Source organism: Chenopodium quinoa, unplaced genomic scaffold (assembly GCF_001683475.1).
Source record: "Chenopodium quinoa cultivar QQ74 unplaced genomic scaffold, ASM168347v1, whole genome shotgun sequence".
NCBI classification, from domain to species: domain Eukaryota; kingdom Viridiplantae; phylum Streptophyta; class Magnoliopsida; order Caryophyllales; family Amaranthaceae; genus Chenopodium; species Chenopodium quinoa.
In genome coordinates this window covers 2,293,716-2,307,497 of record NW_018745461.1, presented here as the reverse complement: position 1 = coordinate 2,307,497, position 13,782 = coordinate 2,293,716, and the positions used below count along the sequence as shown (strand labels likewise).

Sequence of the window (13,782 nt, the reverse complement as noted above, 5' to 3'; positions counted from 1 at the left end):
GGCCCACAAAGGCCCAATGGTCTACATCTTGCTGACTTATCATCGTTGACATCATTAATTACACAAATATTAGCCTAACTAAATTCATATTTTAGACGTGGAAAAGATAAGCCGAAAAATAAAACAAAGTTAAGCTATCAATAGACATCTAGATAAACTAGATCAATGTGAAAAGACATGTAACAATAATATGTGAATACATAATATTGACTGATGATCGCAAATCCGCAATACAAGTTTAATACTAATCAACTTTGTTGAGGTCCTACGAATCGTATCTGAGACATGTGATCGAATTTTGTCTACACTATCATATCATCTCTCTATTATTAGACTCCATAATAAATTCACATCGCAATAATTTGATTACATAGACTCCTATTTAAATTTGGTTAAACATTTTTTCATAGTCTACGACGCTTAATTAGCGTGATATTATCACATCGTTAAATGTCTATTTCATTTCAATCCTTTTTAGCTATAGATGTGACATAATTTGATGATTTCATATCAATTCCAAGTACAAATCACGTCTAAAGTCTCTTCTATAAGCTATTCTTTGGGCATGTACTTCGTTTCGCAATCAAATCCTTGCCCGATTTCATAGTCCCCATAACTTTGAGCCTTAATTAAAGAAATTTAGAGCAATTGTATTTTAGAGAAGTAGATTAGCTTGCTAATAGCGTTTGGATAAAAACGACGCCTTCACTTTGACCGCCTACATGAGCTCAAAGAGAAGATTTTATGCTCAAGGAATTAAATCTATTGCGTTCCCATTGTAATTACCTACAACTCTACAAGGATCCAAGAATAGTTCCACCAATGAAGCAGACCATATATTAGACATCATCTAGTGTGTGCCTGTGTGAGGGGGGGGGGGGGGGTGCATGACGTGCACACACAGTCGAAAAAAGCCGTGTACCTTCTTTTCGGAACACCTAGGACCCCCAGGTGTAATGGTGTATCACTATGTAACAATATTTGCGTGTTATAGAAGGCATGTGAATACTAGGAAATGAGATTAAGATAATCCTCATAGGTTATTTAAACCAACTAATTAGATATACAATGAGGGGCGAACCAACAAAGTTGAAAGATACAACACGCTTCTGTTTAATCAAGATCCATGAAGAAAATTTCGGCACCATGAGAATAGTTTGCATGGCAAGACACTCGGACTTTCTGTGTTCCACAACAGCTCAGAGAGATGAGGGGAAGTACAAGGGCAAATTGAAAACAGCTTCCTTAACAGCAAGATGCCCACTCATGTGATGCATGTTCTATTGTCCAGTTTAGATTTAAGGATCATAAAGCACCACATTTGAAATTTTTTGTCAGTGATCTAGATCAACGTTAGTAATAGCACCGCGTAGATTCCAGTGCCCCAGGCAAGTGAAGTTTCATATTCATAATTTAGAGTGCATTATCACCTAACCCGAGTGCAGATTTTCTGAAACTGAATGCATGCTGTGTTTAGTTAATGAAAGAAAAAAATCACAGTAAAAAGTATGATGCTACAATAATCAAAGATTAGAAAAGATTCAGATGCGTACTTATTTTGTGACCACCTCTTTGTGAGCTTTATATGATAGGATCACGTTCCATATTACAGCAACAAAATTGGAAGCGAGAACCTGAAAATCAGACCACAAATTAAAGAAATCAAGATCATGATGAGACAAGGACAACAAAGCATAGTTTGAACCTGGCGGGATGTCTAAATAAGTTTATGCCCGATAACTCAAAACTAGTTAGTGACTATCATGAGTTTAAAGGACTTAATAAAAATAAGATATGACAGTAATTCCCTCTCCACAACCAACACCAGGGTAATAGTCACCTCCCCAATCAACCATGTGTATTAAAGAATCAGTTGAGCACAACATTACTCCATACGGGACCTTATTTGATGCCTGATTTTGATGAGAAGTTTAAAATACAGGGGTACATTGAATGGTTTGCTAATACCTAATAAGTTCTATATCTTCTCTTCTCTCCACCCACCCCACTTTCTGCTGATACTTGACAAAGTATGCCCATTGCACCTATTACTTGAATGATTTTAAGGTCTTCAAGAAGAGCTAAAAGCACTAGAACACAGTGATGCTCATGTAGTCATGTCCGTAGCCAGATTCTCCCTTAATCAACTACAATTTGCCAGTGAAACACTGAGGGATCACAACTTATTCCGTCCAGTTGGGGCAAAATTGTACTTTTTACCGTTAATAGAGTACACACTAAAAGTGCCATTGTAACTTCAATCGGTACCATACTACCATTTCCCTTTCAAATGATACTCATATAGTATTAAAATGTTCAAATGGTACTAGATATTGTTCAAGTGGTACTATAATTGCCTCTCTTTTTTCTCTCTCCTTGCTGTCCCCACCCTCTATCCAGATTCCGGAAGTCCCAACCCCTGTGAATATTACAGCTTATTCTCCACACACGATCCCACCTTCTCTTGCTCTCTGTCTCTTCTCATTACCTCTCTGTATTTACTAGTATCTATTCCTTTATTTGTTGTCTGTGTCCAATATGGACTGAAGATACTAGTGCTTAGCACTTCCCCAGATATGGAGTATCAGGTGACTCTGGAGGATCAAACATCACACACTAATTGAGGGTAAAATTGCTAGTATACAAAAGGAAAATTTGTTAAAAAAGACCTTTCTAATGAGACCTTTTGTGAGAAAGGTCCTTTTATAAAAACAAATGGCCAATCAGGACCTTAAATAGAGATCTTCTTGTGAAAAAATGACCTTTTGCCGGATTCCAACTTTTGACTTTCATTTCCGGCATTGACCATCGTGTGATATTTTACCTCCACTCTTTGCGTTTCTCCTCTTCAATCATTATGCCCACCATCCTACTACCACCCCGCCACGGCGCCACCATCCCTCCAAATCTTTCCCCTCTCTTCATCATCATCTCTTCCAATCAACTTCTTACCCTCTGCCATTGAACTCACCACAAGCCAAATAATACCAATTACAAGTATACTATGAAGAAAGCGTAAAATTACATCCAAATGGGGATAATAAGGAGGGTACGGAATGAGAGAGTTGTGTGAGTTTGGTAGTGGTGGGTCGCCAATAGGTGGTAGGTTTGCATAATGCGGCCACAAATGAGAAAAGAAAGAGTTACTAAGAGAGAGGGGAAAATGGGAGGGGTGTTTGTGGGTGGTGCTTGAAGATGTGTGGGGGGTCAGGGGTTATGTTTCGGAAGTGACAATTTGTATTCGGTAGAGTGACGAGGTGGCTGGTGGTGGGCTCAGGGAGGAAGAGGGAGTAAAAGCAAATAAAAGGAATAGGTAAGGGATATGGTGGGGACGTGGGGTTGGGTTTTTGTGTGGTGGTGGAGGTCGGACGGTGTTGGACTAATGGTGGGATGACGCCATGACGATGGACATGGTGGTTGGGGAGGTGAGGAACAAAAAGAAAAACATCATTTAAGGTCCCAATTTGCCCTTTTTTCTTAAAAAAAATAAAATAAATAAAAAGGTCCTTTCTCACAAAAGGTCTACTTAAAAGGATCCTTTCTAACAAATTTTCCTATACAAAATGCCACCGGTGTAAAACAGAGACATTGCCTTAAAACTTATTTATTTTGTTGGTCATTAATGCATGCAGATAAATGATTGGTCATTAATGCATCTGCATATTTAAACAAACAAGAGGAACTTCCTGCTAATTCCAGGCAAACCAAAAAGATATGTAAACTGAAAAAAAAAGCTCTTAGATAACACATCAAAATTAATTCAATTCCCTCGTTTCTTTTATTTTCATTTATAAATAGCATCTACTCCCAAAGAGGATAAGATTCAGTTGGTCAAATCTACGTTCGATGCCCAGCAAGACCCTCAGGCAAACTGAGCATTGGGTAGGTTAGGGTGGTAACTTCTTAGCATCCTCAAAGGTGAAAAAAGATGAAGGCAAACTATGCACAAATAAGATAAAATGAACTTCCACAATATCATATTTACATACCTGAAATTGTTGGGGAACAAAACGGAAGTTCAGAAACTGGAATGGTATCCACAATTTCCAATTAGCAATCACAGATGAAACCCATTCCTGAAAGCATTTAACTTCTATTAATGTGACTGTATTTCTGAAGGTGCAAAGTAATAATAACCCCAGCCCCCAGGGCCTATCAATGATTATTCAAGCAATGGAAGGACAGAGGACAAAGAAAAACGAATAAAAAATAACTACACAAACCTGCTTAAGCTTAGGAACAACTTCTGAAGGCCTTCCTTCCAACGTGATCAATGTAGAGAGAAAAGTTCCGATAAAGATAGGTGCAAAGATGAACTGCAAAACATATTATTCATCCTTGAGTAACATTTGCAAACGTAGAAAAGGAACATTAAAAGTCCATGACAATTTTCCGACAGGATAGACCAAAATAAATAGAGAAAAGTTCATATACAAAAGACAAAGTATAGAAATAACCTGATCGAGTATAAGACGCAGGAAAGCACCAGAAGCTCCAGGTAAAGTGACCAACTTACTAAGGTATAAGTACCTAATTACATGAAATTGCAACATTTAGAAGGTCATATACACCATAAACAGCATATGAAAAAAATCAACATTGTCAAAAGTAAAGTAAAATGGATTTGCACTGAATTGACTGAAAACATAAAGTGTATGCTGCACTAATAAGTGCAAGCCACAAAAGAACTGTAATTCATATATACAGGATGTTTAAATGCAGAAGCCAATACCAATAATGCAGTGTTGGACCCACCAAAACCAGCCCTAAAAAGGTGAACATGAAGGTCCTTTTGTAATCCGGCGTCGGGACTTTATCTATAGCAAGCTGTATGCACAAGATGCCTCTGTCAGTTTAACTGTAACAATTACGTCTCACATACTAAAGCAAGCCATTAAAACCGAACACCATTTTTTAAGAGTAGCACAATTTGATAGCTTACCAACAATTAGGGCTGCAGAAACACAAATTGAGGCATATGGAAGATGCACTTAAAGAAACTCTAAGTCACACTAAAATTCTCATAGTAGGTTTACCAAAAACTTCCAGAACTTAAATAACTTGAACATTCACAGAAATTGATACACAAAATTACACAACATGAAGTATACTACCCAAGTACCCAGCCATGTTGAAAAGAGAAGCAATTTAACACGAGTCTTTTATGAGACTAGTCCAGCAAACCAACAACTCCAAATCAAAAATAGGCAACGATTGTGAAAAAATACACAGTGAACTGGATGAAAAGAACAAAATGGTTCAACCTTCCCTGTGAAAATGGTAACAGAGAAGCGATTAAGTCATACCTGGCAAATCAAGTCTCCAACAAAGTTTAACAATGCAGAAGTAACAGCTTTCGTCAAGACAGGAGACTTCACTAGAAGATCCATGTACCTGTAACCCAATGAATTAGCACATGTGAATATTGGTAAATGTTCAAAAACAAATTGTGCAAACACTAATTCAGCAATTTCCTAGTTAACACAAACTTTAGCTTCTAAAGGCATACATAATTACGCAAAAGCCTGTGTACAGCCTTTACAAAAACCTCAAGTAAACCCTGATGCAAATATCTCGTGGCTGAAGCTTCTAGGTTTATACTTGACTACAATTTAACATTGAAAACACTCAGCATCAATTTAACAAACAAAGGGTACGTGAGTCTTGGACTAGCAAGTTCATAACCATTAAATGGCATACTAGCGTTTTATGAATAATTTATTCTTTAAAAGATTTAACATAGATAGACTTAACATATCAAGTAAAAATCTAATGAAACAATCATATTTGGTTCATCATATACAAAGCCATATAATTGTAACAACGTCATCAAACTTTATTGACCAAGCACCTTTTATTTCCATTGCTGCCAACAAGACAAAAAAAATTCGTGTAGAACTCGCTGCTGCTGTGTAAAGATAGCACCACAAACCAAATACCTCATATAGACAAGTTACCCGATGGGAGATCAGGGGACGCAGCACCTGCTAATAAAAGTAGATGGCTCATACATAGTACTGCATTATATTTACGCAGCCCAACAGCATTAAGTTTTGAATCTTCCAATTTCCTTCTTTAGTCCTCACTTCCAAATGGACAAAGTCAAGATTCTCAAAACCAATGAATCTTATAGGCAGTAGCCACAACACGACTAAACGAAAAGGCTATACAGTCAGCTAAGAAGAATTACCAGCTCATTTCCCTGAGATGCTGAACTCTAAAATAATTAAGTCTCAATATAACTCATATAAGCAACCAAGCCGATGTCTTTCATCCAGTTCAATCACCAATCACAATCTTACCCACCTCCCTCCACATATTATTAGCGTCATAAACATCATTTCCTTCTTCCTTTTTATTTTTGGATAATCATACATTATATAGCAGCCATTAATCATTGTCAATAATCTATAAAGCAGACATAATTCTCTAAGAGAAGGAGTTCTATTGTCTTAATACTCCCCAAGCACAAACATAATAATTTCTTTCTTACACTTCAATCGAGCTCATACCCACCTCCTTCTACATATCAGAACCATCACAATGCAATTACTTTCTTTTCACTTCATTACTCTGAATTGTCACAATGCAACATTTTTCATTGTCATATTCTACTAAGCTCAAATAATTTTCCAATCACATCCCTAATTCCCTGTACATAAACATGCTACTTTCTTCATTCACTTCGATTTCGACTTACACTCACCTCTCTTCATACACTATATTTCACAATTAAACCAATTATATCATCAGTGTCTAACCATAATAACACAATTAAGCACAATTATCCACTTAAAATACAATTATCCAACGCTTTAAAAACATTCAAAAAAGAAATTAAAGATCAAGCTTGAAACTTTACCAAGAAAGCAAACTCCACTTAGACTGATTCCCACCATCACCACCAACACCATCATCACCGGACCCACCAAACCCTCCTCCGCCATTGCCACCGATAGAGCCGCCGGACCCACCACCGGAAACCGCGGAAATTCGAGAATAACGTTGCCCCATAAATTTAAAACTCAACTCAGTAAACCCCAACTCCTTGTTACTGAAAATTGAGTTGAACTTTTGAAGTGGGTTTGGTGAAATTGAGTTGAATTTAGGGGGAGGAGAGAGAATTGAAGAATGAGGGAAGAATAAAGGGGTTTTCTGGAGAATTGCTGTGGAGGTGAGAATCATTTTCTGGCGTTTGTTTAAGGTGATAATATGGTGGTTTTTGAGGGAAAATAATTGGTAACTGCTGCGACAATGTCTACAAATTCACAAGGGTTTTTGTTGGGGTTATGGAGAGAGCCAAACTATGTTTAATCCAAATTCTATGAATTCAAGCAACTTAATTGGCATGAAATTGGCCTTTAGTTGTATTCCTTTGGAATGTCACAAGGTCAAATAGACATTGGCATGTTACATGGGGAGGTCTGAGGTGGTGATTAAATAAACTTTCATCACTATACTTAAAAGGTGGGTCTATTAAAGTGGCAATTTCATGACCATAAAAAAATAAATAGTCCCCTTTATTTTTAGTAAAAATTAGAGTTAAGAGTACAATTAGGTACTCAATTCTTCCCATTTTCACCTTTTAGGTACTCAATTTTTTTTGCTTTGCTTTTGGGTACTCAAAGTGATTTTCAGGTGAATTAACTCACCACTAACTCACCACTAACCATACCTAATTAAAAAATTAATATTTTAAAAAAAATCTTAACTTTGGCTCATAAATTAGCCGTTATTACTCTATTTAATTAAAGGGGCATGAACTTGGCCAAAAAATGCCATGAAAACACCTGCAAAACACTAGCAGCACACCATGTTTTCTTAACAAAATTCATCCAAAACGATTTTCCCTGATTCAATTTCAATAAAAAAAAAAAAAAAAAAACAAAAACAACAACGCGGAAGCTGTAGCAGTACACCAGCAACAAATATCATCAAAACAGGTTCATTCACCATGTCTATTTAGGCACAAATTTTTCAACAAGGTTTTCCCATATTTTTTAGAAATTAAAAAAAAAAAAAACAGAAACAAAAGCTGCTGCTAGGTTCTTCCCCTGCTGCTAGCTTAATCCAACAACAAACAACAACGAAGCAACAAATTTAACACAAAAAACACAAAAAATCGACATCATCAATTTGTTCAAAAAAAGTGAACTGCTAAACATCGCCCGCAAATCTCCACATAAAGCCCACAAATTAAAAGTGAAATGACTCTTTTGCCCTCGAACTAAAATTATATTCTCTCTACTCTAGTAAAAAACACACTCTCATCTTCTCTTAACTTTGTAGTCTCACTTTCTCTCTCGAAATTTTTTTTCAAAATGTCGAGGCGGCAAGGCAGGGAAGTGGCGGCACCGGTGGCCGGAGCAAGGGGGTTTGGAGGAGGAAAGGTATGTTTTTTTTTTTTGTTAATTTTTTTATTTTTAAAAAAAAAAAAAAAACCGGAAAAGGTGGCGGCCCGGCGGCGACTGGTGGCTGGACGGCGGCGAATGGGCGGCGGCGTTTGGCCCAGACGCCGACACCACGGTTCCGGCGCCTGTCCCAGACGCCATTGCCACGGTGATGGCGCCTGGGCAGGGCGCCGGTACCACGGTGGCGGCGTCCACGTCAGACGCCAACACCGTGGCACCGGCGTCCTGCCCAGGCGCCACCACCGTGGCTCTGGCGTCTGGGACAGGCGCCGGAACCCTAATTTATTTTTTTTTTTTCATTTTCTTTTATTTTTTTTTTTGAATTATTTTTTCAAATTTTTTTTTTGCTTTTTTTTGTTTTTGTTTTTCCGTTTTATTTTTTAATTTTTTTTTTTACTTTGTTTTTTCCAATTTGTTTTTTTTGGGTAATTTTTTTTTTTGCTTTGTTTTTTCCAATTTTTTATTTATTTATTTATTAGGTTATTAATTTTTTTATTTTTAGGTTGTTAATATTTTGTAATGTTTTTAATTTATTTTCCATCATATGTATATTGTTTTATTTATTTATTTTAATTACTTTTTTTATGTTTATATTACATGTTTATATTGCATATTACATGTTTTGTTATTTTGTGTTAGGCATCGTATTTTCGTTCTGGGGCTGGGAAGAGTATGGACATTATGAGAAGTACGATCAACTCAATGGAGAGCTCGGGGCCCAGACACGTTAGATCCCGTGGTATTTCGGCCTCGGCTCGTAGAGAACGGGTGCACTATTCTGAGGATGATGAAGATGATGATGGTGATGAGGAGGAGGAGGAGGAGGATGCAGATGAGGATGTGGACGATCAGAGTGGACCATATGATGATTACGGTCCATTCAGTCAGAGGCTTGATGATGTGTATGAGACGCGTAGGGTAGACGTGCGTAAGGGTAGAGATGGTAGATTTGTTAGTAGATCTGGCACATCATCTGCGTCCACTGTGTCTGCGGTTAGCAGAAAACGGTCGAGGGCCGTTAATGATTCTTGGGTGGTGAGGGGCGAGGTGGCTGGGGGACCTATAGACGGGAGTGTGATTCCTAGCTTTCTAGGACACATCGCTACCCGTATTTGGGAGGACCAAGAGCGGGCTTTGGATAGCGGCATTTTGAAATGCCAAACCCGGGAGAGGACTTGTAACTTCTTGTGTAGTTGGGCTGAGGCTTGGCCGGAGGAGAGCGAGATGGTCGGCCGATTGAGGGGCACTAGAGTGAGCCACCTTCCTGCCACCATGCATGAGAGGATTGACTCGACGCTGATCACGGCTTTCGTTGAGCGATGGCAGCCGGACACGAACTCTTTCCACCTTCCGTTCGGTGAGATGACGATCATGTTGCATGACGTCGAGGCCATCCTTGGGATTCCCGTAGAGGGAAACCGAGCATCTGTTGTCACAGATGCGGATCAGGCAGATTTATTGGCGGAGCTGTTGGCGGTGGATAGGGTTGCGCTGTACACAACGGCACTTGGTGTGTGGGATCACGGCGGTGTTAAGATCGCAGCAGTTTTGCAGCGATGTGTGGGATTCAGTATCGTGAGATCGTAGAGGCGTACATGCCGCAGCGCTGTCTTCGCCAGCTTGGATATGTCCAAGTTGTTCCTCCTCCACCAGCATGGCCCAGTAAGGCCGTCCGATCTGCGTCGTCGAAGGAGTACGTCGTCCAATGGCCGGCAAGCATGATTGGCACGTGGGAGCAGTTTCCGATGGTTGCCCGCATATGGATTGAGCAGCTGCAGCGGCCGCCAACTGGGGTGGCTGCCATGTGTGACCAGCACTACATGGAGTGGTACAACCGGCACTCGCACCCGAGGTTGATCAGAGACGTCCACCACGGCGACGACGCCGATGATGATGATGTGCCACCGCCCACTGCCGTGGATGCGGTACGTCTCATAAAACATTTGTAGTTGTGTTTTTTTTCATATAATACGTCGTTATTGAATTTTATGTGTTTTGTTATGTGTAGTGGATGGGAAAGATGACGCAGTTGGGACACAGACTTTTTGAGGAGAGGGACAACATGACGACTGCAACAGGCAGAGCTGTTATTGATGAACTGGAACGGGCCCTTGAGCAGTGGCAGTGGGCGTCACAGAGAGATTATTGATATGTCGGCAGTGCATTTATATAACATTTTCCTAGTTGTTTGTAAAAGTTAACATTATCTATTCTTATAATTATTATTTTAAGTTCTTAGAATTTGACATTATATTTTTAGTTTTTATAATTTTTATTTTAAGTTGTAATTAGTGGGCATACGAAAATTAAATACAAGTTCACATTTAAATGGGAAAACTAAATACGAAAATTAGAATCCGAAAATTAAATAAATGGGAAAAACATAGCAATAACAATAGAAGGTCACATAGAAAAGGCAACTAGATTGTTCCACTGCTGCACCCGGTCATGATATAGCGCATCCCAGCCCTCTACGCTTGCTGTACGAATGGTGTACCACGTTGGTATGATCGGTGGGACCGGAAAATCGGGTGACAGGTCCAGTCGGATGAAATGTCTGTATGACGGCCCCAGAAATCCAATAGCAACCTCTCTTACCGGTCTGGTGACGGTCTCACGCGAACACCAAGGCAGAACCGTGGTACATGGATAGTAAGCTCCACCATGCAAACCAAGGCCGAAATGCATCACTGCACACTTGTAGATGTTTGCAACGGCGAAGAGATCAAGTGGCGCGTCGAACCAATGATTTTGACCGCAACGTCCTCCTCCCCACCGGATACGCTGCAGAGACCTATCCAAGTCCTGTCCGTACACGTGGCGATAAACAGCTCGGTTTGAGGCGATTTCACTGTACATCAACTGACGCACTAAACCGTAGTTGTCTTCACCCATCTGAAACACATCAGCCACAACCCGAAATCCGCTGTTACCATCTGCAACCACATCATTCCACCCGTCCAGGAACGGCATCATGATGTTAGGGATCCTGTCTTTATATGGAAAATGTTCAATGTCCATTCTACCTGTTGCACACATCAAAAAACACAATTAACAAGTCAGCAGAAAACTAAACAAACACTCTAAAAAGTAAATTAAACTAAAGTACCGTACCGGTGCCGGGCATATTCACCGACGAAGAAGTTTGACTACCACTTGATGACGATGTACGACCACGGCCACGACCACGACCACGACCACGAATGTACTCAAACGCACTCCTTTCCCGCCGTGGTTGTCGGCCCCGTGGTCGCTCGACCCCCTCAGGTTCCTCATGATCCAAGCACGACGAGTTGAACATGTCATGAAGTACGTGGGTAGCACTACGAATGATTGAAGGGTGGCTGGAGGACACTTGGTCAAACATCGAACGAAACTGCTCCAACTCCTCCTGTTCACGGTTGACTGTCTGTGGAACGGCATGCTCTCCGATAACGAGCGTCCGCCAGAATGGATGAACCTGATCAACATGTAACGACGCCCTATCTTGCGTAATTACGCGGTGAATGGTGCATGCACAAGGTAGTCCATGAGTCACCGATATAGCACATCCGCACCGAATAGCCACTTCATCACCCAACTCCCTCATCCTGGTGTGCTCGCTCAGAATCAACCCCAAGCAGTAGTGTGACACACGACCATGGAGAATCTTAAATATGAAATGGCTATACATCGTGCCATGTCGCCGTCTGGAGTCCTCGAGAGAGTTCTTGATGCCGTTCCTCTGAGTATCAATAGCCTTGTTTATTCTCTCGAACAGTGTATCCAGAGCAGAGGTGGAAGAATCAATCCAGTCCTTCAGAGCTCTATGAGCGCTCTCAACTCTACATGTAGTAGTGTTTCCAAAATGAAGAACTTGGTTTGTCCAATATTTGACAAACTTTTCCCTCTGAGGCACCCACTGCTGCATCACATAGTCTACGATTGCCGGGCACCATTGGTATGCATCCTTGAAGTTATCCAAGGCTCGGTCGTACTCTGCCTCCGTGGTAGCTTGCAGGATCTTCCGCCACTTACCATTTACCAATCTCTCTGCTGAATCTAAGTTCTTGTTGAAAAGGTTGTAGGCTTTGACTTTCACGCAGTTGTTGATGTGCCATGTGCACAGTAAATGGCTCGACTCCGGAAACAGCTCCGCTATAGGGGCAAAGAGACCTCCCTCACAATCGCTGATGATGGCCGATGGCTGAACACTTGGGCCGATGTAATTTCTCAACTTCTCCAACACCCAACGGTAACTCGCAACCGTCTCATCCTTCATAACTGCATAACCAATCAAAAAGTTCTGGTTCGTTGGAGTCATCCCAACCATCTCAACCAGTGGAAACTTATACTTGTTTGTCTTGTACGTTGAATCGATCAGAATCACAGATGGCCAAGACGAAATCATATCAGCACAATCAGGATGCACAAGGAACAAATGAGTCACCTCCGATGTGTCTTCATCAGATTCAAACCAGTACAGGTAACCACGTGCTTGTGCCTGGTGTAGAAGCTGCTGTATAGGGTTCCTTCCCTCTGACCGTTCAAACCTCAATTTCTGTCTGACGTTGTAGATGTGTCTTCGGTTTGGCTGGTCTTCAGGAAATTTCTCCAACACAGATGCTAATATTTTAGCAGGCTTCACTTGAGCATCACTCATTTCTTTTACAATTAGTTTCGCACCAGGACTTAGGCCACTTAACTGTCGATGACCCACTTCATATGCGATCATCTCATGGTTGTGATACCCCCATTTACCGTAACTCTTCACTTCCCAACCGTCACCCCTTTGCTGTTGTCGAACCTTTACTCTGAACTGACACCCACAACCTTTCCGCTTTGTATCAAACCGAATCGCTTGACTGAAATCTCGTTCCTCCCTTTTGCGATAACGGTCGCATCTCAAAATGCGATCCATTCTACCATCCCGTTGAGATTTATGAGTTGCTACTACTAAACAAAAACCTGATCTAATTGCAACATGTTTCGCCCAATCAACCGCTTGTTGAGCATCTTCGAACAGACCATCGTGTACAAAAATCCCACTATAATCATTTCCGTCTCCACCATAATCCTGCAACAATAACATATAAATATAATCACATAAGATTAGATTAAATTAATACATTTGACACAACATTAGCACAAAAGCAAAAACAATAATAAAATATAAACAACAAACAAAGAAATAAAAAACATAAACAAAAAGTATTCAAAAAAAAAAAAAAAAAAACAAAACACAAAAATAAAAAACATAAACAAAACTTTAGATTAAATAAAAAAAAAAAACCAAAAAAAAAAAACAAAAAAAAACATAAACATAAAAAACATAGCGATCAAAAACACAAAAATCAAACACAAAATTTTACATTACATTTTAAAACAATTA

The 13,782-nt window shown here is 40.0% G+C and overlaps 2 protein-coding genes across 2 annotated transcripts; one reads left to right on the top strand and one right to left on the bottom strand.

Annotated features, from left to right (window-relative positions):
* Positions 1 to 931: 931 nt before the first annotated feature.
* On the bottom strand, positions 932 to 7,425 carry LOC110714867 (protein sym-1-like). Its single transcript, XM_021893420.1, has 8 exons — positions 6,863 to 7,425; positions 5,307 to 5,394; positions 4,733 to 4,827; positions 4,458 to 4,530; positions 4,224 to 4,316; positions 3,990 to 4,076; positions 1,554 to 1,634; positions 932 to 1,456 (listed from the first exon to the last, which is right to left on the bottom strand). Exons 1-7 carry the CDS (start codon positions 7,183 to 7,185, stop codon positions 1,554 to 1,556), a joined length of 840 nt encoding a protein of 279 aa, XP_021749112.1. The 5' UTR covers positions 7,186 to 7,425; the 3' UTR covers positions 932 to 1,456.
* A 2,480-nt stretch (positions 7,426 to 9,905) lies between these two features.
* On the top strand, positions 9,906 to 10,675 carry LOC110714900. The gene is made up of 2 exons (XM_021893454.1): positions 9,906 to 10,336; positions 10,420 to 10,675. Exons 1-2 carry the CDS (start codon positions 9,968 to 9,970, stop codon positions 10,558 to 10,560), a joined length of 510 nt encoding a protein of 169 aa, XP_021749146.1. The 5' UTR covers positions 9,906 to 9,967; the 3' UTR covers positions 10,561 to 10,675.
* Positions 10,676 to 13,782: the final 3,107 nt, after the last annotated feature.

What these genes read in the sequence shown, in the direction of transcription:
- LOC110714900 (XM_021893454.1), top strand. Translation starts at nt 9,968, where the DNA reads ATGTGTGGGATTCAGTATCGTGAGATCGTAGAGGCGTACATGCCGCAG. An exon ending in CGCCCACTGCCGTGGATGCG is followed by an intron (nt 10,337 to 10,419) that starts GTACGTCTCATA and finishes TGTTATGTGTAG; the next exon opens with TGGATGGGAAAGATGACGCA.
- LOC110714867 (XM_021893420.1), bottom strand. Translation starts at nt 7,185, where the DNA reads ATGATTCTCACCTCCACAGCAATTCTCCAGAAAACCCCTTTATTCTTC. An exon ending in GGTCCAACACTGCATTATTG is followed by an intron (nt 4,531 to 4,732) that starts GTATTGGCTTCT and finishes TCATGTAATTAG; the next exon opens with GTACTTATACCTTAGTAAGT. An exon ending in TTGTTCCCCAACAATTTCAG is followed by an intron (nt 1,635 to 3,989) that starts GTATGTAAATAT and finishes TCTGATTTTCAG; the next exon opens with GTTCTCGCTTCCAATTTTGT.